This window comes from Tetranychus urticae, chromosome 1 (genome assembly GCF_039701765.1).
Source record: "Tetranychus urticae isolate SD_2017Ah chromosome 1, NJAU_TeUrti_SD_1.0, whole genome shotgun sequence".
Lineage (NCBI taxonomy): Eukaryota > Metazoa > Arthropoda > Arachnida > Trombidiformes > Tetranychidae > Tetranychus > Tetranychus urticae.
Genome location: NC_142958.1, coordinates 8,958,741 through 8,984,943, shown reverse-complemented (window position 1 = coordinate 8,984,943; position 26,203 = coordinate 8,958,741). Strand labels below are relative to the sequence as shown.

Here is a 26,203-nt window from a genome sequence, read left to right as displayed (position 1 = left end):
TTATCTTGTTAAGAAGCTTTTAGTTGCTTGGTTGAGTATCATTATCATTGGTGGAGTGATGGGATCACCGAAAATTGCTAAAATTTTCAAAAAATTTCCATTTTATAACAAATTTTTCGCCCCTGAAATATATTCACAAAGTTTGTACACAAAATTTCACAAAATTCCCAGTTATTATCCGTACTATTATCGTCCTTATTACCATTGGGGTGGGAATCATTGGGGTTACGGAGGTCGATGGTATTTTGGAGGATAGTCTAGGACCCAAGTTGGACCATAATGAACATTTTGTAAGTTCAAACTAACAATGAAATTTTCAGTTCTTTGTGACTCTCATTAAGCTTAAAATAAACAAAAGGTTAATAAAAAAATTGTGATGATATACTGTTGACATCGGTAATTAAGTTTGAGCTTCATGGTAAAAGGTTTTGTCTTAATTCCAAAATGAATGGTACAAAGTAGATAAGAGTGTATTAAGAAAATAAAACATTAATCTGAATGAAAGCCAAAAGAGATTTACTGATTAACAAAATGTTTTTTTTTGTTCAATTTTATTTGCTCACAAAATTATGGAAATTTCGAGCGGAAAATAAGCATTGACAGAACTAATGAACGGTTCTTCATGGACAAGGTGTACAGGGTTGCATAAAATTATCTGCTGTGTGTTGATTGTGTTTTCTGAACAATAGTAATTTGAAACATGAATGGACTATTCTTAAAGAGTTAACACGATATCCTAGACTGAGTATCAGATTGATTTAAAAATAAGATTGAGGTCATCAAGATAATAAATTGAAATTTATGTTTCAATTGATCTGAAATGGAAACCAGAAGAAATGAAAGTTTCCTCATGGTTATCATGGAGAAATGGATGAGAAAGCAAGATAGACAGAGAGGCACACCCAGACTTGTATCAGTTATCGTATCAAGACAAGATGGTTGTTTGATTGAAAAAAAGAGTTGAAACGAAATTTAGAAAAGAAGATTTGAATGAGAAAATATGAGAATAGACAGAATAAGAATTTCTTAAGCATTCATGATTAAAGGGAAACAGAAGTAGATTATTCTTGAAATAATAGAAGCCGGTGTTGTAGAGAAAAGAGAGAAACGGAGATGAAGAGGAGGAAGAGGAGGAAGGGAGAGAAAGTTGAGTGAGTATAGAGATTGAATATTGTTGGAGACAGAAAAGAAACATTTTCAATTCAGTCAAGCATAACCATGAAGATGACCTTGAAAATGCCACTGAGTTTTGACGATTTTGGTGAGCAATAAGACAGGAAAATAGACAGAAACAGACTACATATGAATGAGTAATTCAAGAGACTTGGATCGGAGGAATGATGATGAGAAGGAAGAAGGCGAACGTTTGCTGGGTGTGGTAAGGATGACAAATTATGGGTAAACATGTTGAAGGTGTTAACTAATTGAATGGATTGATGTGTAATATTGAAACCTATTATCATCAACAGCATCTTAATCAATAACTTCAATTATAACAGCAATATATTTATTAAATACAATTAATTTATTCATGGCTGGTTGAGTCTTACTGGCTTTTCAATAAAAAAAACTAATATCTCTTGATATATTGACTTTGTTTGGGTCATGTAAATTGTTGTAGGTGGATGTTTTTATTTCATGATCAACCAGCAAACAAAACAATTAAAAAGGATAGTTTAAATGTAGGTTAAAAGTTTTTATGGGAATGAGAAATGATTGAATCAAAGTTGCCTTTTGGATGTTAATTTTGACAGAAAATTATAAAACTACAATTATGATTGCTATAAATAAAAGACTATCTTTGAAGTAAATTGATAAGCATTGATATTGATGAGCGTTAATGTGGAAACAAGAAATTGATTTTGAAAAGACTCTTATAAATAAGGTAATGGTGAAAAGTTCTGTGATTCAGGGTGATAAACTGTTCACTAAATTGCTACAATAATACAATAGAAAATAAAATGAGCACAATGAGAGGATAAGTACAACATTGAAACTGTTCAGTTAATGAGATAAAAAAGAACCAGAAAAACAATTCAAAAGAATAAAAGTCTTTAACGAGGTTTCATAATTGAGTGATGCTGTTACTATCATGACCCAAATTTTTCAGTAAAAAAGAATATGAAACAATGAAAATATGAAAATTGTTGTTACATGATGTAGATTGGAATAAAAAACGCAAATGAAAAATATGAAAAAACAACAGATACATACCACTGTAACATCATCCACAGGTGCTTTGTAAGCAAGTAAAGTTCGAGCCGAGTCGATATGATCTCCTTGAGAGGCCATATGAAGAGGTGCTAATCCATTTTTGGTTTTTGCTGAATATGGAGCTCCTCGTCTCAGCAACAAATCAACGACAGGTTCATGTCCACTTCTAGCGGCACAATGTAAAGGTGTAAGACCATCGCGGGTTGCTGCATCAATTTGAGCTCCTCGATCCAACAACAATCCAACCATATTACCTTTTCCCCATTTAGCTGCAACATGTAGCGGTGTAATTTTGTGCTTAGCGGTGAAATTGATATTAGCACCTTTGTCCAAAAGTAAGGTGGCGATACTTTCATTTCCATAGTGTGCAGCAATGTGGAGTGGAGTGAAACCACTTTTAGAAGTAACGTCAGGCTTTTGATCACTTTGGAGGAGAAGAGCGGCTGCTTTGCAATCATCTTTTTTAGCAGCAATATGCAAAGCAGGAAGTCGAACTTTTCCTTTGGAGTCATTTTCTAAAAGAATAGAAACAACTTTATCATGTCCTTGTTGCAATGCAACGGCTAAAGGAGTAAATCCATCCTCTGTGGATATACTTTGATTAGCTCCATGAGCTAACAAATATCGGACTACTGCATCATGATTTTCTTGAGCTGCCATATAAAGTGGAGTGAAACCATTGAGACTTTTAGAGTTAACGTTGGCTCCGTTGTCAACAAGAATCTCAACCACTTGCAGTTTACCACCAAGCGAGGCTATGTGAAGAGCTGTATTCCCTTTATTTGTACCAGCATTTACGTTGGCTCCTCTCTTTAATAACTCTTTGACCATATCTGTGTGGCCTTCTTTGGATGCCAAATGAAGGGCATTCATCCCATTCATGTTTGCGGTATTGATGTCGAGACTTCCATTGAGATATTCGACTACCTTTTCTAGGTTACCGGCTCTGGCTGCCCGAAGGAAGCTAGAGCTTCCTTCATTCACTAACTGTGGAGATGATTTAACCATGATGATGGGTATCAACGATTTGAATCACATTTGAAACATCAAACATAAAATTGACAACAGTTTCATCCACAGAAAAAAAGAATAACCAGATTCAGAGTTGGGAGTGGCGAATTCACAAGCTCCGCTGAAATCCAAGGCGTCAACCTAACTGCAGCTGAGCTGGCTTTAACTCAAGCTTGATTAAATTCCATTGAGTTAGATAAAATTGAATGAGATGGAGCCACAATTTGTTTTGTTATTGGAGGCTCAAGGGATAGTTTGTTATTGATCGCCATCAAGTAAGTTTATTTATTTTAATCAATCTAATTAGAACCTAATATGACCCATCTTTTGTTTTAATTGTATTTTGGACTTGTTCTAATTGCCCTTTTCTCCATTTCCTTACTTTCAGACATGTCTGCAACACAAAGAGTTTTAAAGTCAGTGCAAGGTCAAGTGAAACCAATTTTATCCCTCAACCATGAGGATGCCAGACGTCGGACAATCAATTTATATCGAGCATGGTATCGCCAAGTACCCTGTTTAATTCACGATTGGGGTTTGCCGTTAACTGTACCTCAAGCTCATGCCAAACTAAGGGAGAAATTTCGAGAAAATAAAAATGTTACTGACTTAAGGGTGATAGATATGCTTTTGATTCGAGGGCATATTGAACTTCAGGAAATTATTGATGGTATTTCCCAAGGATTTCACATTTTCAAGTACTTTAAAGAAGATTATATTCCAGCTAAACCTCGGGACTTTATGTCGAAATTTTTGGCCGGCAAAACCTCCGATTGAACGCAATGGAAATCGTAAAAGTATACTTTTAACAAATAGGTTGAATATACAGAATTAATGATTGCAAAATAAAAATTCAATTTACCCTTAGATAATTGTGAAATTTATTTCATTGTCCATTTCAGTTTAAATAATTGTTTCAAAATTTATGCGAAAATTTGTGTTCCAAATGCTAATCGCAAACACAAGCGCCATCTTCTTATTGCAACACAAACTTGATGCATTTTTTGTTTTGTTTTCTTATTGTCTCTTATTGTATTTTAAAATGAGTTTTTAGCTTGAATAGGTGATTTCAATTTTTTGGTTGTGATAATGATGTGATGGTGATCCCAAGCGGTTCAATTAACCAATTAACCAGTGATGATAGTGTCATGTCTAACATTGTATTAACTATTTACAATGACATACTTGATGAGATTCTTTTAGGAGTATGTTTTGAAATTCACCGTGCATCTAAATTAGGTTTTCTTTTCATTGACGAGTCATCACCTCAAGAGTAAGTTTCATTTCTATTATTATTTCAGCAAGATTCGCGTTGATCTATCATGACGATAGCTATCAAAGGCTGTAAATTAACTGATAATAATTCATTATTCTTATTCTTCTTTCATTACTACAGGGACGAGAAATATGGTAAAGACTTTAGTTGACTCTTGCAGTTAGCTTATAACGCTTAATTTTTAAATTATATACTTTAATTTACTCTTTTCTTGTAACACAATCAAGATTTATTATTTCACTTCAGTTACTGATTTTCTCTTTTTCTCCTTGCCTTTTCTCCACATTGCCCGGAAAACGCTATCTTGACTGTACTCAACTGGTTTCTCCATATGAAATTATTATGGACTTGCGGGTATATCCTCTATATACGGTTTGATAATCATGTTTCTAACGATGATTTGGTATTTCAAAATATTTTGTAAATCATCTTTTCTTATGGCTCTTAAAATGTATTAATTTTCTTGTATCAACGAATTAACAGTCATCATTGATGAAAGAGGATTGGATATATTTGGTCAGGCTCATACTCAAATGAAGAAACAATTTGATTGTACTTGTCCTAACTGTCAACGAAGTCTGGCTGCATCAAGATTTGCTCCTCATCTTGAAAAATGTATGGGAATGGGTCGTAATAGCTCTCGTATCGCAAGTAAAAGAATAGCCAGTTCAACTGGTAAAACAAATGATTCTGATGGCGAGGAGTGTGATAATAGTGGTGATACTGATTGGAATTTAGGAAATGATAATAGAAAACCAAAGAAAAGAAAAGAAAAAAATGGTCCAAGTGGAGTTGGTAGTAATTTTACTAAAAAATGGGGTAAGATGCAACGTTGGTGATATGAAATTAATCGAGTTCTCAATCAATTTTAATTTTGCTTGTCGCATTATGATCCAGGCAAATGAACCAAATTAGCCCAGCAAAGGTGGTGTCGTGTTTTTAATCAATTCGGGCCTTTGAATCACCTTTAATCAAGAAAAGAAAATGATGCAACGTTCTTTTGGTTGTAATTGTGATCTATAATTATCTATAATACTTTGTCGAATTATGTGTAAATTGAAAAACAAAACCAAATACGAAAACAAGCAAGTAAATAATACAGTATTGTGTAAAAAAATTAGTAAATTTAATTAATTTCAAAATGATTTGAACCTTTGATTTCGTTAAAAGATAACCCACCAAACTATTCAATCATGAGCGAAATTTATTGCAAAAATCAGGCGAATAAGCCTTGAAACTTGTGCAATCCGAGTCCAAGTCTCTGAGACGTCGGAATCGGCAAGTGAGAAAATTTACATTGAAAGATGATCTTGTCAACCATTGCGCCAATGTATTTTTTCAATGCTTCACACAAGAAATGAGCAGGAAAACATGATTACAGCGATATTTTAGACCAGTTCAATGATTACGACGACGTCTTTTCCAAAGTATAGATGATGATCCACCAGTTAAAGAGTTGTATGAAGATGATGGTGTTGGTGGAACCGAAGCAAATGGATTCTGAGGTATCGGTATAGATGGACTATATTTAGTCCTGGATATTGACTTGGAGCTCTCAGGTGTATCGCAATTGCCACTGGAACTTGGTTTACAAATATCTCTATTTGATCTAGACATGACTTCATAAAAATCTGATTGTTCATCATCAGCTTCTACAAAGTGATCAGAGTCGCAAACAGATTCTGATAATGATGAAGAATCACAACTCTGTGATTCACAATCCATTGAATTTAATTCACAAGAATTTCCATTGTTGCCATGTTCATCAAGAATATTGTGTGAATCTTCTGAAAAATTGGATGTCGATTGCTTTAAAAAAGAAAAGATAAGTTATAAAAAAAGGTATCTCAAAAAAATTCATGAATTAAATTGTTAATAACCTGATTGACAGTTGTACTTCGTTTACGTTTACCAAAATATTGGGCGAAACTTGTCTGCCCAACACATAATTGTCCAAATAGTCTTTCGTCTTTGGATTCTTTTTTCCTTTTATGCTTCTTCATTCGATGTTTTCTTGACAAACTACCACAATCACCAAAAGGTCCTGGAATCTCTTTAATTTCTTTGTTTTGGTAACAAAGAGGATCTCCAGATTTTTCTTCATCTGATTCCGAATCACTTAGAATTAACTTTTTAGACCGTAGCAAAATGGAGGCAGACCGTAGGACAGGTTTAGCTAATTTCACTTTTGAGCCACAAGATGATTTCTTGGCAACATCTGTTGAAGACACAGAATTGGTTGGCATTTTATCTCTAATAGGTTTGATAATTCGTCCATCTGGGGGCATTAATCTCGATGGCAATTCCTGTTTTAAATCTTCAACATCAATTATGGCAAAGCTTAAATCGTTGGCTAATTGATCCATAATAAAATTGATCTTCTACGATCAGCTGAAGACACAAGTCTTGAGTCACAAGAGTTTAAAGGAAGACAGAAACTAGAGTGCGCAGCCAGCCAAATATTTCGTCTCATCCGCCACTCATTTTGAAGCTAAGCTGAAACCATTTTTCACCAACTCAATCGGCTTGAAATCCGGTCAATATTGCTGGTCAAGTGTCAAGACATTGTTTAGGAGTCCAGTCAAGAATAGTGTTTCGCGATAATGAAAAAATCTGTTTCAATCATAAAGGTATCGAGTACAATTTCATCATAAATCAGGAGAAAAAGTAAAGTCTATTTTCCGAGGAAAGCCATTTTCCAAGATTCAGCTTAACACTGTTGGTAGCTGCTTCAACTTGACTTTTAAACTTTGATTTTGAACAGTCTAAAAGTCGAAACTTTTAATTTCTGAATAAAAATTGTGACTAAAATGAAAGGATTTTCAGAAGTCAAGAAAACTGATATAACCAAGAAGGTAATGCATTATTGATGGTAAAAACCTTTTACTGACAAAAATAATTTGCAAGTCTCTAACTGTCACTCGCCTGGTTTAACAGAAAGCAGAAATGAACTATTTTATTTTACAGTAAAACATCTTATCAATTCCTCCGTGTAAATTAAACTACAACAGCTAAGATACATTAATTAACAGCTACAGTTTATTAATTTCACAGATTTACATCTTATTCATATCATGTTGGAAATCGTTGAGTGCAAATCCAAGTCCAGATCCAGTGGCGAATGTGATTGGCCATAAGCGTCTTCGGAATATAAATAATGAAAATAAAGATCCTACTGCTAGACCAACAGCTACAGAAACAAAAACAAGAAAATTACACTGGTTAATTTCAGTATACAGTAAGACTTTATTGGCATTTGAATGACTTACCCATCTTATGTACAGAATTGGCTCCTAATCTATCAATTGCACGTCCGTAATGATCTTCGCTTTTGGCCATTTCAAATAATTGAGTTGCAAATTAGTTAAAGGTTAAAAACAAATAGTAAAGGTTTGGGTTAAAGACTTGATCACAGTTAAAAAAAACAATCCAAAGGAAGGTCACAGTTAGAAAATGATTATCTCAGCTGTTTGCTATTCTAAGCCTGCCATCTATTGACATGAATCAAGTGCAAATGATGAATGATCAGTTTTTGACCAATTTCATTCTTCTTCAGATGGTCTGGTTATGGACAATCAGTAAATTCATTCATTCATTTCATTCATCTCTCTCTCTCAAACCTTATTTTTTTCTTGAAAAAGAGCCCAAAACACGCCACTATTATGACCAATGGTGCTTTGATGCTGTTTAATGTTAGCAGGTTTCCTTGAGCAGTCCATATGACTAAACAATTGACGAAGGTATTTATCGATGGCAGATATTAGCTTTTCAATCGAGTGTTTCTGTCTTTCAGAGTTGCCGTTTTAGACAAGGTTGCTGATTACTTACTTATGATTGGAAAGCTTGTGGTCACAGCATTTATGGGTCTAGCAACATTTTTTTACTTTACGGTTATATCACTTATTTCAGACCTGATATAAATTATAACCTATTTCGTTGATGATCGATCATAGCATTGTTATGAATACACATTAAGCAAAAGCGTTGAGAATTCAAAAGTATCGCGTAAATGAAATGAAAGATTAATATTCAAATGAAATATAATTTATTGAAAGTATTTTATTATAAAGCTTTATAATTATTGATGAAATGAATCAAGGAATTAGGAAAGTCTTCAGAAGAAGAAGAGTTACATGCTGGGGACATTTGTGGTTCTATTGGGATAAGAGGTTGATGTGACATTAGTGGTTGATCACTCGATATTACAGGTTCATTATAATTATTTAGGACAGTACTTAGACAATGAGAAAAGTCTGTATAAGAAGAGGAAGAAGAGGATGTTGGAGACATCGGCAGTTCTATTGGGAGTGGAGGTTCCATCAATGCTGGTTGAATTGGCATAAGAGGTTGAAATAAAATTTGTGGTTCGAAGGGAATTGATTGTTGATGATATGATTCCATTGGTGGTGATGGTGGCAGTTGTGGTTGATCCCTCGATATTACAGGTCCCAGTAGAGTTGGCGCTGGTGGTTGTTGGTAAGACACTGGTGGTGATTGATCAATTGATACCGGAGGTTGATGGGTGATTATCAGTGGTGGAGCTGCGTTTTCTTTGCTGGCTTCCTTCTTGGCTTTGGTTCTACGATTTTTGAACCAGTTTGATACAATAGAACGAGTTAATCCCCATTTTTTAGCCATTACGTCTTTCTTGGTGTGATCGGGAGTTCGACATTTAGTGAACTCGGTTTCAAGTCCTTGTATTTGTTGTTTGGTGAAAGTATAACGTTCTTTTCGAGCTCGTTTATTCAAATTAAACGTCTCAAGCACCAGATCCAAGTCGTTGTTGGTTTCCACAGCACTTAAATCATTTGAAATCACACAGTTATGTACTTGGTGGTTCTCCGGTAACACAACAGAACATTTTTTGGCTGGTCTGACTCTTGACCGTCTATTCTTGAACCAAGTTGTAATTTCATCAACATCTTTTCCCAAGTCATGGGCGATTCTTAGTCTAACATGACGATCAGGATCTCTACAATGAAAATATTCACTCTCTAAAAAATTCACTTCTTGTTGAGTATACACAACTCTCGGCTTTCGTCGCCTTTGTTGTACTGTTGATGAGGACATGATGATGATGACACTTGAACGAAATATAATTTAAATGAATGAAGTAATGAAACAGTGAAAGTCTTGACATTAAATGAAGTCTCCTTTCGAAACTCGGCCCTTTTATACCGCCCCTCACCCTCAGGTCGAAGTTGAATCAAATTGACGAATAAAAAAAAGGTCAACGCCTTTTCCATTATCAAAACTCAACAGTAATCCTAATCCTTTTCTATGTTTTTTAGGCATTTTAATTACTCGATAATAGCCTCTGGTCATAATAATCTTTACTTTTTTATTAATAATTGAAGCTCGTTTTTTAAGCATTTTAAACTTCTTATCTCGAAATTACTAAAAAACAAAACAAAAACAAACAACGGAATTTTTCGAATATTGGGTAAAAAGACACCTAAATTAACATGAGATTCAATTTAGATTGATTTAAACATTGTTTTTTATTCCTGAGTCTTGATCAATCTAACTTTTAATGTTAATTTGGGTGATTGAAATGCCTTTTCGATTGTTCTACAAGCCGTTAGATCATTCAAGTATAATACAGTTGAAGATTTAGGATATTAATATTTTAATATAAGATTTTGCCATCATTTTCATTCAGAATAATTTTACTTCCTAGGTTTTTATTAGATCATGCTAAGTCTGCTTCTGGTTCTTCTTTTTGTTCCATACATTTTAGATAAAAATAAAACAGATAATTGACCCTAGTAACGGTCATAACACGTTTTAATAGAAACTAGACAAAAGAGAATTGGCAAAAATCAAATTTCATCTTAAAGGTACTTCAATTTCTTTTTAGGGTGACTATGAAAAAAAGTCTCTACTTTCGTTAACTGCAGTCTAATACCTGATGTATTCAAATTCGTGCAATCATTATTTTCTTCGTTATTTTTCTTCTTTACCAGTGAAATAACGTTGAACATTCAAATTTATATTATCGTTGGCACGGCAATACTCGGGTCGATCACATTTTTCATTGTTGAACAAGCAGCTCGTCGTAAATCAAGATCTGCTGATATAACACCTTCAATTGCAGGTGACGATGTAAAGGACGGAATAACAAATCCAGCTTATGTTAAGGATACAATCGGTCAAAGCACAACAACTTTGGTTTCTCCTTTTTCATAAAGTTCTCAGAGATTTGAATTCAGAAGTGAGGTTTCCTATTTTCCGTGGGTGTAGTTGAATCCGGGCTTACACGCTGTGGGATTTTTTTTCTTAAGATCCGCTCAGTTTGACCACAATCTTGACACAAAAATTTGATATTTGATGAATTTAAATGCTGTATAGATGTGTAGATTATGCATTTACTTACAAGGGATAATGTTATAATGGTATAATGGTTTGGTTTTCAATGTTTCCAGTACGGGTCTTGTCAACTCTTGCTGTTCTCGGCTGCCTTCATCGCTATTTTTTACTCAAATCTTTAAAACCAGACAAATTGAACACTGCTGATCTCAAAATTGATTTCTCTGATATCATTCGAGTAAATTTACATTCGATTTTGATCAACAAAAAAACATGACTTATATTCTCAATTATCTGTAGAATCGTCTCTTTTTTGCTCGTCTTTAAATTTGTATTCCTCTACTACGTCCTTATCTACTTCCTTGGTCTTTAGATCATGATAAATCTGCTCTGTTCCTTCCTTTTGTGTCATACATTTTAGAGAAATAAAAAATGTAATTGACCGAATATTTCCCTGTCAGCACTTTTATAAATTTGAATAACCTGTTGACAAAAAGTTGAACTTGAAGCAGTCAAATATAAAATTTTCAGTTCGGTAGGATTTTGTTGATTTCGTCTTGTTGCTTTTCCATTGTTGCAAAATTAAAGTTTGAAAATCGATTATCCAAAGTTTTTCTTAACAAACCAATAGGAAAAAGCTAGTCAGACTCTGGTTAATGAAGAAATGCATCACATTCAATTTTTTTGAGTTCAATCTCGAGTTTTCACAAGATCTTAGATTAAATTATCAGCACGTATCTTGAACCTTCCTTAAATTGATTTATCCTGAATCAGTTTCTCATAAAGATTTGACAAACTTTTTTCTGTTTGCCTTTTTTACTTTTGCTTTTCTCTTCAATCTTGATCGGCGCTAAAGCAATACATTTTTAAAGATGAAAAGGTCAATGAATGAGCTTTGTTTTTTGAAATGTATTGATTAAATAATCATTCCCAAACTTTTTCCACACAGGTTATTCAAGATATAATTAATTAAATATAATTATTTAACATTTACAATTTGTAAACAAAGCAAAAGCATAAAGCATATTTTATTCACAGAAACTGGCGATATGTGAATACTTAAGAAAGTCTGAGTAACGCAGATGAATGAACTCGAAAAACAGATTCCATTAACATTGAAAATTGAATCAAAATTAAAATTTCAGGATTCTTCTTTTTTGTAAGTTTTTGCAAATGAAACAAAGTTGAATATATTTTACTTTAGCTTTGGTCAAGCAATATAAAAATGGCTTTCAGTTGAAATGCAACATCACCTCAAGTATTTGATCCCAAAAATTGATCAACATCAAGTTAACCCAAACTGGTGATCAAATGGCCTTTTCCTGAAATCGATTTCATCGACTATGAATACGGAAGAAAGTCCGAAGAACGGTGAAGTCAAGGATAGCTGAGACTGAACATGAAAGAGTGAGTTAACGGGTTCTCGTTAACCCTGGAACTTATAGTTTACTCATCTTGATCTAATGATTCGTTTTACTCTTATTGAGTATCAAAGTCAACTTTGATCAAAAACACAGATGAATGAACTCGAAATACGGATTCCATTAACATTGAAAATTTACAGTTGATGATACAGTTTCAGCAATAACAATTTATTTTTCAATAATTTGATCACAAAATCAAAATGTAATCTAGATGAATGTCTAACAAAGAAAATCTAGTAAAACAATGTTACCGATATGTTCACCCATTATCCTACAGTGTTTAAACGTAAATTTCTCAGTAACCTGAATTCTGATTAACCTCTGACTATTTTTCGGACATGTAACTCAATCGTGACTTTCAGCCTGCAATTTTCTTTAGCATCCTTTCCTTGACTTTAGATACTGTATGCATTAAAAAACCGACAATTGTCTTGAAAACCTTCTTCGACATTTAGATACGAATGCAATGAAATCTTGGTTACGAGAAAGTGGATGGACATTAAAAGCATAAGAAGCAAAGTATAAAATAAATCCGAAGAATATCATTGAATCTCATGTTAATTTAGGTGTCTTTTTACCGAATATTCGGAAAATTCCGTTGCCTGTTTTTTGTTTCCTTTTTTAGTAATTTCGAGATAAGAATCTTAAAATGCTTAAAAAACGAGCTTCAATTATTAATAAAAAAGTAAAGATTATTATGACCAGAGGCCAGTTTCAAGTAATTAAAATGCCTAAAAAACACAAAAAAGGATTAGGATTACTGTTGAGGTTTGATAATGGAAAAGGCGTTGACCTTTTTGATTCGCTGTTTGATTCAACTTCGACCTGAGGGTGAGGGGCGGTATAAAAGGGCCGAGTTTCGAAAGCAGACTTCATTTAATGTCAAGACTTTCACTGTTTCATTACTTCATTCATTAAATTATATTTTGTTCAAGTGTCTTCATCATCATGTCCTCATCAACAGTACAACAAAGGCGACGAAAGCCGAGAGTTGTGTATACTCAACAAGAAGTAAATATTTTAGAAAGTGAATTCATTGCGTGTAAAGATCCAGATAATAATGAAAGACTTAGAATCGCTAATGATTTGCGAAAAGATGCTGAAGAGATAAAGACTTGGTTTAAGAACCGCCGTTCAAGAGGTGCACCAGCTAAACCATGTTCAATTGTGTCACCAAAGTGTAATCAAGTTCAAAACATAATAATCTCACGTGAAAAATATGATGTGCCAAATGGAAACGAGATGCATGTTAGTCTTAATGTGCTTGGTAAAAATAAACGAAGTCGGAAAGAGCGCTATGTATTCAGTAAAGATCAAGTACAAGGTTTAGAAGAAGCTTTCCGTCAATGTCAAAATCCAGAACACTGGCAGAAAGATGAAATTGCTATAAAATGGAAATTGACTCCTGCCATTGTCACAAATTGGTTTAAAAATCGTCGAACCAAAGCCAAGAAGACTTACGGAAAAGAAAATTCAGCACCACCACCACCATCACCACCTCCACCTCAACCAACAATTGCCTATCAACCAGCGATATCAATGGATCCACAACCTCCAACAATACCGGAGCCTCCAACATTAATGCATCAACCACAACTGCCACCATCACCACCAATGGAATCAAATGATGAACAATCAATTTCTTTCGAATCACTATTTTTTTATCAACCTCTAATGCCAATTGAGCCACAACCAATTGAACCTCATATCCCAATAGAACTCGAACCGTCTCCAACATTCTCTTCTCCTTTCGAGGACTTTACCACTAGTTTTCTTGATTATATCAATAATTATAACGATGTATAATAAAATACTTTCAATAAATTATATTTCATTTTAAACTTAATCTTTCATTTCATTTACGCGATACTTTTGAATTCTTTATATCCTCTTATTATCCAGACCTTGATCATTGCGGTGTTTAATGTTAATAGAAAGGCAATATTGACAGGTAACGTTACAGTTATTCTGGACGAAACAATTGAACAGGACAAAACACTTCTGTTAACCCAATCTGCTTCAACAACACTTTCCTTTTCACCATTTATCTCTTTCAAGTAATTAATTATTGATCTTATTCCTTTTTCCGAAGTGTGATTGAACCATCGTACGTTTGTTTAACTAAATATCATCAATGGATCATTCAATATTTTTAAATGATTCAAGAGTAAAATGATGAAATTGAAACTCTAAATGTTGATCTTGTTCACCAACAATTTACTAGATGTTAGTCATTATATCGATTTGGATAGATTCGGTTTAAAGTTCATGTTTTCATATAATACATGTAACATCATGAATTTATTAACTTTATGCGCAGCAAAACCCATCGACTTTAGTCTATTGTTTACCATTATTATTGGTCTGTCATGTTGACCATTTCAAGTGAACAAGAAAGGTTAATCGAAATGTTAATATGCCAACATTGACAAATTAATTAGACCATCTTAATACATCAACAAACAAAAACTAAACTAATTTCGTTTCGATCAGACTCAACAATATAAGCTCAATCATGATCTAAACAAATTCAACTTCTAACGTTGATACACTTTACTTTACACTGATGGTGATTGAGTTTTAAAGTCAAACAGTCCAATCTTAACTAGATCGTGAATTGTTCTGTATAATTATTTGTGTGAAAATTTTGATTCGAATGAAAGGATTTTAAGAAAATGCTTCTAAGAAAAGTTCTAAGTACACAGCCTGTAAGACATGAACTTTTGAACAACAGCGTGAAAGCCCGAATTTAACTACAACCATGAAAATAGGAAACCTCACTTCAGATCTTTGAGAAATTTATGAAAATAGAGGCTGGTGGAAAACTGTAGAATCCGTATTCAATAACATTGAGTGGCGGGAAAATTTTTTGTTATGCATGTTGTTGGTTCATTGTTGGACCAGAATTTTTATGTAAAACTTCGTCATTTGAGTAAAGAGTAAAGAGAGGATTGACTATTTTCCAACACTTTTTACCGTCTTTTCATCGTATTGGCAATCACTCAATCCAACACATCCACCAAAATAACAAATCAAACGTCATCACTTTTTACAGAGACTTTTCTCAACAAGACACGATTAAACTACATTCACGAAAAAAGTTAGCACATTTTCGAAATTAAGGTTACTAAGAAATTAGCGTTTAAACATGGTGAGGGAATAACTTTTTGGTTTTCAGGTTATTAGGAGAGTATGTAAAACTGTCTTTCGAGTAAAGAGTTGCAACCTTATGAACTTTTAGGGACATACAACTGTAACTGGAACTAACGTATGTAAAGTAAAAATGGAAATAATTTTCAATCTTTAATAACTTAGTAAATATTGGTGATAGAGTTATTCGAGTAACTAAAAAAATTTCTGGTGAAGGGTTTTCATTAAAATGACTTTCAAAGCTCAAATTTATATTTCCTTTTTTTCCGGTTGAGAACCAGATTCTAATTTATTTCTAGGTTTCTTCGTTGACGATGATTTTTACGACGGTTGTTGATCGAGAATTTAATACTGTTTTCTCAATGAAATCGCTTTCAAAGTATTAAAGTAAAACAATGTCACCAATATGTCTAGCCATTATCCGACAGTGCTTGAACCCTACCCTTTTTAAACGTGAATTTCTTAGTAACCTGAATTCTGATTAACCTCTGAATATTTTTCGGACATGTAACTCAATCGTGGCTTTCAGCTATACAAATATTTTCTTTAGAATCCTTTCCGTATAGTTAAAATTTTTACATGAAAGTTTCATGTTTTGACTTTATATACTGTATGGATTAAAAATACAATTGACTTGGAAACTTTCTACAGCATTTAGAAACCAATGTAATGAAATCTTGGTTACGAGAAAGTGGATGAACATTAAAAGCATAAGAAGCAAAGTATAAAAATCAATGCAAAGAATATCATTGAACCTCATGTTAATTTAGGTATCTTTTGCCGAACATTCGGAAAATTCCGTTGCCTGTTTTTGTTTTGTTTTTTAGTAATTTCGAGATAAGAAGTTTAAAATGCTTAAAAAACGAGCTTCAATTATTAATAAAAAAGTAAAGATTATTATGACCACAGGCTATTATCGAGTAATTAAATTGCCTAAAAAACACAGAAAAGGATTAGGATTAGTGTTGAGTTTTGATAATGGAAAAGGCGTTGACCTTTTTTTTATTCGTCAATTTGATTCAACTTCGACCTGAGGGTGAGGGGCGGTATAAAAGGGCCGAGTTTCGAAAGGAGACTTCATTCACCGTCAAGACTTTCACTGTTTCATTCCTTCAATCATTGAAATTATATTTTGTTCAAGTGTCATCATCATCATGTCCTCATCAACAGTACAACAAAGGCGACGAAAGCCGAGAGTTGTGTATACTCAACAAGAAGTGAATTTTTTAGAGAGTGAATATTTTCATTGTAGAGATCCTGATCGTCATGTTAGACTAAGAATCGCCCATGACTTGGGAAAAGATGTTGATGAAATTACAACTTGGTTCAAGAATAGACGGTCAAGAGTCAGACCAGCCAAAAAATGTTCTGTTGTGTTACCGGAGAACCACCAAGTACATAACTGTGTGATTTCAAATGATTTAAGTGCTGTGGAAACCAACAACGACTTGGATCTGGTGCTTGAGACGTTTAATTTGAATAAACGAGCTCGAAAAGAACGTTATACTTTCACCAAACAACAAATACAAGGACTTGAAAGCGAGTTCACTAAATGTCGAACTCCCGATCACACCAAGAAAGACGTAATGGCTAAAAAATGGGGATTAACTCGTTCTATTGTATCAAACTGGTTCAAAAATCGTAGAACCAAAGCCAAGAAGGAAGGCAGCAAAGAAAACGCAGCTCCGCCACCGATAATCACCAATCAACCTCCGGTATCAATTGATCAATCACCACCAGTGTCTTACCAACAACCACCAGCGCCAACTCTACTGGGACCTGTAACATCGAGGGATCAACCACAACTGCCACCATCACCACCAATGGAATCATATCATCAACAATCAATTCCCTTCGAACCACAAATTTTATATCAACCTCTTATGCCAATTCAACCAGCATTGATGGAACCTCCACTCCCAATAGAACTGCCAATGTCTCCAACATCCTCTTCTTCCTCTTCTTATACAGACTTTTCTCATTGTCTAAGTACTGTCCTAAATAATTATAATGAACCTGTAATATCGAGTGATCAACCACTAATGTCACATCAACCTCTTATTCCAATAGAACCACAAATGTCCCCAGCATGTAACTCTTCTTCTTCTGAAGACTTTCCTAATTCCTTGATTCATTTCATCAATAATTATAAAGCTTTATAATAAAATACTTTCAATAAATTATATTTCATTTGAATATTAATCTTTCATTTCATTTACGCGATACTTTTGAATTCTCAACGCTTTTGCTTTCGCAATGTGTATTCAGAACAATGCTATGATCGACCATCAACGAAATAGGTTATAATTTATATCAGGTCTGAAATAAGTTAGATTATAACCGTAAAGTAAAAAATGTTGCTAGACCCATAAATGCTGTGACCACAAGCTTTCAATCATAAGTAAGTAATCAGCAACCTTGTCTAAAACGGCAAATCTGAAAGACAGAAACACTCGATTGAAAAGCTAATATCTACCATCGATTAATACCTTCGTCAATTGTTTAGTCATATGGACTGCTCAAGGAAACCTGCTAACATTAAACAGCATCAAAGCACCATTGGTCGTAATAGTGGCGTGTTTTGGGCTCTTTTTCAAGAAAAAAATAAGGTTTGAGAGAGAGAGATAAATGAAATGAATGAATGAATGAGTAATGAATTTACTGATTGTCCATAACCAGACCATCTGAAGAAGAATGAAATTGGTCAAAAACTGATCATTCATCATTTGCACTTGATTCATGTCAATAGATGGCAGGCTTAGAATAGCAAACAGCTGAGATAATCATTTTTTAACTGTGACCTTCCCTTAGATACTTTTATTTAACTGTGATCAAGTCTTTAACCCAAACCTTTACTATTTGTTTTTAACCTTTAACTAATTTACATACCTTTAACACCAGACGCATTGGATGATACAGACATATACACTGCTGATCTCAAAATTGATTTCTCTGATATCATTCCAGTAAATTTACATTCGATTTTGATACACAAAAAACAGGGTTGTATTCTCGATTCTCTGTGGAATCGTCTCTTCTCTGCTCGCCGTTACATTTGTATTCCTCCGTAGTCCTTGTTTACAGCCTTGGTCTTTAGATCATGATAAATCTGCTCCGTTCCTTCCTTTTGTGTCATACATTTTAGAAAAATAAAAAATGTGATTTACCCAAGTATTTCCCTGTCAACACTTTTGTAACGCTTACTTTTCACCATTCCGTGTTTGATCAACATCGAATCAACCCAAACTGGTGATCAAATGGCCATTTCCTGAAATCGATCTCATCGACTTTCTTCTAATATTGTACATCGATTGCAATTCTCTTTTGTTTTCCAATCTTATCTATACATACAATATATAAAGTCAAACTATGAAATTTTTGCGGGAAGATTGTGGGCAAACTAAACGGGTTCTAAAGAAAATTTCACATAGGATGAAGACCATGATTAAACTACAATCGCAAAAAATAGTTCGAACTTTCTCGGAATTCAGGTTACTGAGAAATTAGCGTTCAAACAGGGTAGATGAAAAAAGCAGATTCTGTATCTTTTACTATTGACTTTGGGGGAAAAGCTTTTTGGTTATTCAGGTTGATGGTTTATTGTTGGTTTAGAAGGATAAGTAAAACTGTCTTTCGAGTAAAGAGTTAAGTGAAAAATATAGTATCTTAACTGTACAGAAAGATTTCATTCTGCTCGGCTGTATAACAAGATTTTATTTTATTTTTTAGTTTTTCTCATTATCGCTGATTTCATTAAGAATTTGAGTGTTTAAATATGGATTGAATTTATTGTACTGAGTGGAACCCGCTTTTTTCCATCTCATCCATCACTTCATCAACCACTTTTTTACCTTTTTACACCGCATTGGCAATACGGTGAAAAAAAGTCCCGTATTCAGTGAAAAATTACGATCAGTCATGATCTAGGTTCCACTTGTTTTAATATAAGAAGCTCATTAGTTTGCAATAACTAAACAGGCAAAATTAAACAAACATTTATTCAACAAAAGTCTTCAATGAACAGTGGATATATGGATAATGTAAAGGGAGTGTAAATGGAATCCATGAACCTCTTTCATCTTCACCATCAAATGAAACAACATTTTCAGATTTGGATGGCAAAATGGTTCTTAAAGCCAGTTTCGGGTGAAGATGTTTTCAAACTCCCAGTCAATCCATCCAGTCTCTCAATAAATCAAGTAAAAAATATTCCTGTTTCACCAATCTTTTCAGTAAACAAAAATAACTAAACGAAAAATTAGAAAAGCAAAATGTTTTTCTGTTGTTCAAAATTTACTAATAAGCCTTGCGGTCATGTTAACTCTGGATTATCTTATTGATCTCATTAGATTTAGGTTTGGGTTTACACTAAGTAAGGCTTATAATCAAGACATTTTGTTAGGTTGGATCAGCATCGCTTTTACACGAAGAGTTAGTTTCACTCAATTTACATGAACTCATCTCAATCGACATGATTGGCAAACAGCTAGACGGTCCTTGAGCAATCATTAAAAACATATTGGAAACAAAATCTTGCAAATGTAGACAATCCAAGAATTAGGAAAAGGAAAATTCTGCCATCTCATGCAGGATAATAATTTTGCTTCATTATCCATCGATGAGTGTCAATATTTTTCAGAAATAAAGTTCATGTCTTACAGGCTGTGTACTGAGAACTTTTCTTAGAAGCATTTTCTTAGAATCCTTTCAATCGAAGCAAAATTTTCAAACAAATAATTATCCAGACCAATTCACGATCTAGCTAAAATTATGTAATTTAAAACTCAACGAGCATCAGTGTAAAGTGTGGTGTATCAAAGTCAACGTTGAAAGTTGAATTTGTTTAGATCATGATTGAGTTTATATTGTTGAGAATAATTGAAACGAAATTAGTTTGTTTGTTGATGTATTAAGATGGTACCATTGGTTTGTGAAAGGTACAATAAAACAGAACATGATGAATTTGAAAGAGATAAATGGTGAAAAGTAAAGTGTTGTTAGAGCGAATTGGGTAAACAGAAGAGATTGTTGTGGTTTTTGTCCTGTTAAATTGTTCTCATCCAGAATCATTGTAACGTTACCTGTCAATGAGAGGATGTTAAGAATTCAAAAGTATCGCGTAAATGAAATGAAAGATTAAGTTTAAAATATAATATAATTTATTGAAAGTATTTTATTATACATCGTTATAATTATTGATATAATCAATCAAACTAGTGGTAAAGTCCTCGAAAGGAGAAGTGGATGTTGGGGACGGTTCGAGTTCTATTGGGATATGAGATTCGTTTGATTCTGACTCAATTGGCATTAGAGGTTGATAAAAAAATAGTGATTCGAAGGAAATTGATTGTTCATCATTTGATTCCATTGGTGGTGATAGTGGCAGTGATGGTTGATACGTTGATGTTGGAGGTTCCGGTATTTTTGGAGGTTGTGGATCCATTGATATCGCTGGTTGATAGGCAATTGGAGGTTGAGTTGGCGGTGGTGGTTGTTGATAAGCCACTGGTGGATATTGATCAAATGATATCAGAGGTTGATAAGCAATTGTTGGTTGAGGTGGCGGTGGTGGTGGTGGTTGAGCTGAATTCTCTTTTCCGTAAGTCTTCTTGGCTTTGGTTCGACGATTTTTAAACCAATTTGTGACAATTGCAGGAGTCAAATTCCATTTTACAGCAATTTCATCTTTCTGCCAGTGTTCAGGGTTTGGATTTTGACGGAAAGCTTCTTCTAAACCTTGTACTTGTTCTTTACTGAAAACATATCGCTCTTTTCGGGCTCGTTTATTTTTACCAAGCACATTAAGACTAACATGCATCTCGTTTCCATTTGGCACATCATATTTTTCACGTGAGATCATTATGTTTTGCACTTGATTATACTTTGGTGACACAATTGAAGATGGTTTAGCTGGTTTACCTCTTGAACGGCGGTTCTTAAACCAAGTCTTTATCTCTTCAGCATCTTTTCTTAAATCATTAGCGATTCTAAGTCTTTCATTATTATCTGGATCTTTGCACGCAATGAATTCACTTTCTAAAATATTTACTTCTTGTTGAGTATACACAACTCTTGGCTTTCGTCGCCTTTGTTGTACTGTTGATGAAGACATGATGATGATGACACTTGAACAAAATATAATTTAAATGAATGAAGTAATGAAACAGTGAAAGTCTTGACGTTAAATGAAGTCTCCTTTCGAAACTCGGCCCTTTTATACCGCCCCTCACCCTCAGGTCGAAGTTGAATCAAACAGCGAATCAAAAAGGTCAACGCCTTTTCCATTATCAAAACTCAACAGTGATCCTAATCCTTTTCTATGTTTTTTAGGCATTTTAATTACTCGATAATAGCCTCTGGTCATAATCATCTTTACTTTCTTATTAATAATTGAAGCTCGTTTTTTAAGCATTTTAAACTTCTTATCTCGAAATTACTAAAAAACGAAACAAAAACAGGTAACGGAATTTTCCGAATATTCGGCAAAAGATACCTAAATTAACATGAGGTTCAATGATATTCGCACAGTGATTTTTATACTTTGCTTCTTATGCTTTTAATGTCCATCCACTTTCTCGTAACCAAGATTTAATTACATATGTTTCTAAATGTTGAAGAAGTTTCCAAGTCAATTGTATTTTTAATCCATACAGTTTATTCTTGATCAACAACCATCGTAAAAATCATCATCAACGAAGAGACCTAGAAATAAATTAGAATCTGGTTCTACACCTGAAAAAAAGGAAATATAAATTTGAGCTTTGAAAGTCATTTTAATGAAACCCTAAACAAGAAAATTTTTTAGTTACACGAATAGTTCCAGTTACAGTTGTATGTCCCTAAAAGTTCATAAGGTTGCAACTCTTTACTCGAAAGACAGTTTTACATACTCTCCTAAAACAATAAACTCCTAACCTGAAAACCAAAAAATTTCCCCTCGCCGTGTTTAAACGCTAATTTCTTAGTAACCTTAGTTTCGAAAATGTGCTAACTTTTTTCGTGAATGTAGTTTAATCGTGGCTTTCAGGCTGTGTTAAAATGTTTCTTATAATCTTTTTATTTCGGCAATAATCTTTACCAAAAATTTCATGGTTTGACTTTAAATATTGTAACATTATGTATAGATTATGCATTTACTATTGCTGTGATTATCTCATTCGTTTGGATTCTCCTACTCCAAGTCCTAGTCGTTCCAATGGTTTGCTTTTCAATGTTTCCAGTACTGGTCTTGTCAACTCTTGCTGTCACTTGATAAATGAACCTTCTTTCATTGAAACAGAGCTTTAAAACATTTTCTTCAAATCGTTAATCTTACAAGGGAAGGTTCTCAAATCGCAAAGTCAGATTTTTTTCCAAACTTGGTAAATTCATAGCTTATTGCTGAAATAACAAGCATACCCGAACATTTGATCAGCAACTCAATAGTTTCATCACGAAGCAAAATCAAATTTATGTTAAGATCATGTTTCATCATATGTTCCTACTGTACAAAAAATTTAAGTTTCAATCATTTTGTATTTCCGTATATTCATATGCATTATAATAATGATGAATAATAAATTTGAAAAAAATCTGACTTTGCGATCTGAGAACCTTCCCTTGTTAGCCATATTCAGGGTGATTAGATTTGCTATTGAATATGTTTACGAGAAGTGTAAAATGTACACGGATAATGCTTTCGCCAAAGCGATTATGTGGTAAGTGAGAGTAGTTTGTAGCTGTTTTGTTCAAATTTTTAATTTTTCGATTTCTTATTCAAAGGACCTGTCGTTGCTGTTTCTGGATGCTGGAAAAGTTCATGCGTTTTTTGAATACCAATGCTTATATTATGTTAGCTGTTCATGGACAATCTTTTCTGCCTGCTGCTAAAGAAGCATTCTTCTTGTTACTTAGGAATGTTGTCAGGTAAATTAATTTGCCATGACAATTTTCTTTGCATGCAATTACCAATCGTGTGTTTCTCTTTTCTAGATTTGCCGTTTTAGACAAGGTTGCTGATTACTTAATTATGATTGGAAAGCTTGTGGTCACAGCATTTATGGGTCTAGCAACATTTTTTTACTTTACTTTACGGTTATGATCTAACTTATTTCAAAACTCCTGATATAAATTATACTTGGGTTCTGGTGGAATATAATTGATTGAAAAGATTTGATTTTACATTAATTATTTAGGATTTCATTATACAATGAGAAAAGTCTGTATAAGATGAAGTGGATGTTGGAGACATTTGCGATTCTATTGGGATTAGAGGTTGATGTAGAATTAGTGATCGATCCCTCGATATTACAGGTTTCAGTAATGTTGTCGTTGGCGGTTTACAGGATTCATAAAATTGAATACGATGTATTATATTTCTTCATTAACCAATTTCTGCTAAGCTTTCTCCTAATGTTAATTTGGGCGATTCAAATGCCTTTTCGATTGTTCTATAAGCTCTTAGATTAGCATTTTTTAGAGCACTCTTACTACAAGCCCTAGCCGGTATAATGGTTTAGTTTTCAATGTTTGTAGTACTGGTCTTGTCAACTCTTGCTGTTCTCAGCTGCTTTTGGCTCAAATCTTTAACACCAGACGAATTGGATGATACAGACATATACACTGCTGATCTCAAAATTAATTTCTCTGATATCATTCCAGTAAATTTACATTCGATTCCGATGAACAAAAAGACAAAGCTTGTTTTCTCGATTATCTGTGGAATCTTTTTTGCTAGCCGTTACATTTGTATTACTCTGTAGTCCTTATCTACTTCCTAGGTTTTCAGATCATGATAAATCTGCTTTTTTTCTTCCTTTTGTGCCATACATTTTAGAGAAAAATAAAAAATGTAATTGACCCGAGTAATTTCCTTGTCAATTTGAATAACCTGTTGGGAAAAAGTTGGCGACTAATCAGTTGCATCGTTTTTTTTCTCGTAGCTCCTCGCAGCTGCTGTATAAGTTCAGATTTTCTCCTACAATGATTACGAACTTGAAACAGTGAAATATCGTTATCCAGACCAATTCACGATCTAGTTAAGATTATGTACTTTAAAAGTCAACCACCATCAGTGTAAAGTAAAGTGTGTCAAAGTCAACGTTGGAAATTGAATTTGTTTAGATCATGATTGAGTTTATATTGTTGAGAATAATTGAAACGAAATTAGTTGAGTTTTTGTTTGTTGATGTATTAAGATGGTCCAATTAATTCGTCAATGTTGGCATATTAACAGTTCGATTAACCTGTCTTGTTCACTTGGAATGGTCAACATGACAGACCAATAATAATGGTAAACAATAGACTAAAGTCGATGAGTTGGGTAAACAGATGAGATTGTTGTGGTTTTTGTCCTGTTCAATTGTTCTCATCCAGAATCATTGTAACGTTACCTGTCAATGAGAGGATGTTAAGAATTCAAAAGTATCGCGTAAATGAAATGAAAGATTAAGTTTAAAATATAATATAATTTATTGAAAGTATTTTATTATACATCGTTATAATTATTGATATAATCAATCAAACTAGTGGTAAAGTCCTCGAAAGGAGAAGTGAATGTTGGGGACGGTTCGAGTTCTATTGGGATATGAGATTCGATAGATTCTGGCTCAATTGGCATTAGAGGTTGATAAAAAAATAGTGATTCGAAGGAAATTGATTGTTCATCATTTGATTCCATTGGTGGTGATAGTGGCAGTGATGGTTGATACGTTGATGTTGGAGGTTGTGGATCCATTGATATCGCTGGTTGATAGGAATAATGTTTAATAATAATAAAAAACAATGTTTAAATCAATCCAAATTGAATCTCATGTTAATTTAGGTGTCTTTTTAACGAATATTCTGAAGATTCCGTTTCGTGTTTTTTGTTTTGTTTTTTAGTAATTTCGAGATAAGAAGTTTAAAGTGCTTAAAAAACGAGCTTCAATTATTAATAAAAAAGTAAAGATTATTATGACCAGAGGCCAGTCTCAAGTAATTAAATTGCCTAAAAAACACAAAAAAGGATTAGGATTACTGTTGAGGTTTGATAATGGAAAAGGCGTTAACCTTTTTTTTATTCGTCAATTTGATTCAACTTCGACCTGGGGCAGAGGGCAGGTATAAAATGTCCGAGTTTCGAAAGGAGACTTCATTTAACGTCAAGACTTTCACTGTTTCATTCCTTCAATCGTTTAAATTATATTTTGTTCAAGTGTCATCATCATCATGTCCTCATCAACAGTACAACAAAGGCGACGAAAGCCAAGAGTTGTGTATACTCAACAAGAAGTAAATATTTTAGAAAGTGAATTCATTGCGTGCAAAGATCCAGATAATAATGAAAGACTTAGAATTGCCAATGATTTGGGAAAAGATGCTGAAGAAATCAAGACTTGGTTTAAGAACCGCCGTTCAAGAGGTACACCAGCAAAAAAATCTTCAATTGTGTCTCCAAAGTGTAATCAAGTCCGAAACATAATGATCTCACGTGAAAAATATGATGTGCCAAATGGAAACGAGATGCATGTTAGTCTTAATGTGCTTGGTAAAAATAAACGAGGCCGAAAAGAGCGATTTGTTTTCAGTAAAGAACAAGTACAAGGTTTAGAAGAAGCTTTCCGTCAACATCCAAACCCTGAACATTGGCAGAAAGATGAAATTGCTACAACTTGGAATTTAACTCCTGCGATTGTCACAAATTGGTTTAAAAATCGTCGAACCAAAGCCAAGAAGACTTACGGAAAAGAGAATTCAGCTCCACCACCACCACCACCACCACCTCAACCAACATTTGCCTATCAACCTCTGATATCATTTGATCAATATCCACCAGTGTCCTACCAACAACCACCACCTC

At 33.7% G+C, this 26,203-nt stretch overlaps 6 protein-coding genes across 24 annotated transcripts in view; 3 read left to right on the top strand and 3 right to left on the bottom strand.

The window, feature by feature from the left end:
• Positions 1-3,295, bottom strand: part of LOC107365449 (uncharacterized) — a 46,099-nt gene extending 42,804 nt beyond the window's left edge. For all 18 annotated transcript variants that reach the window (XM_025161509.2, XM_025161510.2, XM_025161512.2 and 15 more), the window contains exon 1: positions 2,215-3,295. In XM_025161509.2, coding sequence (XP_025017277.2) covers positions 2,215-3,222 — 1,008 coding nt within the window. In that variant the 5' untranslated portion in view covers positions 3,223-3,295. The remainder of the gene's footprint in view (positions 1-2,214) is intronic.
• Positions 3,296-3,461: 166 nt separating this feature from the next.
• On the top strand, positions 3,462-4,097 carry ND-B14 (NADH dehydrogenase (ubiquinone) B14 subunit). Its single transcript, XM_015932952.3, has 2 exons — positions 3,462-3,500; positions 3,614-4,097. Exon 2 carries the CDS (start codon positions 3,616-3,618, stop codon positions 4,000-4,002), a length of 387 nt encoding a protein of 128 aa, XP_015788438.1. The 5' UTR covers positions 3,462-3,500; positions 3,614-3,615; the 3' UTR covers positions 4,003-4,097.
• Positions 4,098-4,236: 139 nt separating this feature from the next.
• On the top strand, positions 4,237-5,643 carry Sgf11 (SAGA associated factor 11kDa). Of its 2 annotated transcripts, XM_015933182.3 has the most exons (4): positions 4,237-4,498; positions 4,622-4,635; positions 4,985-5,320; positions 5,399-5,643. In XM_015933182.3, the coding sequence occupies exons 1-4, from the start codon at positions 4,323-4,325 to the stop codon at positions 5,404-5,406; spliced, it is 534 nt and encodes a 177-aa protein (XP_015788668.2). In that variant the 5' UTR covers positions 4,237-4,322; the 3' UTR covers positions 5,407-5,643. The 2 variants fall into 2 exon arrangements, with proteins under 2 accessions (XP_015788668.2, XP_015788667.2); XM_015933181.3 differs by having other exon boundaries at positions 4,238-4,498; positions 4,985-5,486.
• Positions 5,606-6,899, bottom strand: LOC107365640 (uncharacterized). Its single transcript, XM_015933180.3, has 2 exons — positions 6,382-6,899; positions 5,606-6,310 (listed from the first exon to the last, which is right to left on the bottom strand). The coding sequence occupies exons 1-2, from the start codon at positions 6,865-6,867 to the stop codon at positions 5,900-5,902; spliced, it is 897 nt and encodes a 298-aa protein (XP_015788666.1). The 5' UTR covers positions 6,868-6,899; the 3' UTR covers positions 5,606-5,899.
• Positions 6,900-7,518: 619 nt separating this feature from the next.
• Positions 7,519-7,921, bottom strand: LOC107365639 (MICOS complex subunit Mic10-like). The gene is made up of 2 exons (XM_089270308.1): positions 7,771-7,921; positions 7,519-7,691 (listed from the first exon to the last, which is right to left on the bottom strand). The coding sequence occupies exons 1-2, from the start codon at positions 7,838-7,840 to the stop codon at positions 7,558-7,560; spliced, it is 204 nt and encodes a 67-aa protein (XP_089126434.1). The 5' UTR covers positions 7,841-7,921; the 3' UTR covers positions 7,519-7,557.
• Positions 7,922-22,685: 14,764 nt separating this feature from the next.
• Positions 22,686-24,232, top strand: LOC149094510 (choline transporter-like protein 2). Its single transcript, XM_089270297.1, has 3 exons — positions 22,686-23,081; positions 23,146-23,289; positions 23,356-24,232. Exons 1-3 carry the CDS (start codon positions 22,930-22,932, stop codon positions 23,462-23,464), a joined length of 405 nt encoding a protein of 134 aa, XP_089126423.1. The 5' UTR covers positions 22,686-22,929; the 3' UTR covers positions 23,465-24,232.
• Positions 24,233-26,203: the final 1,971 nt, after the last annotated feature.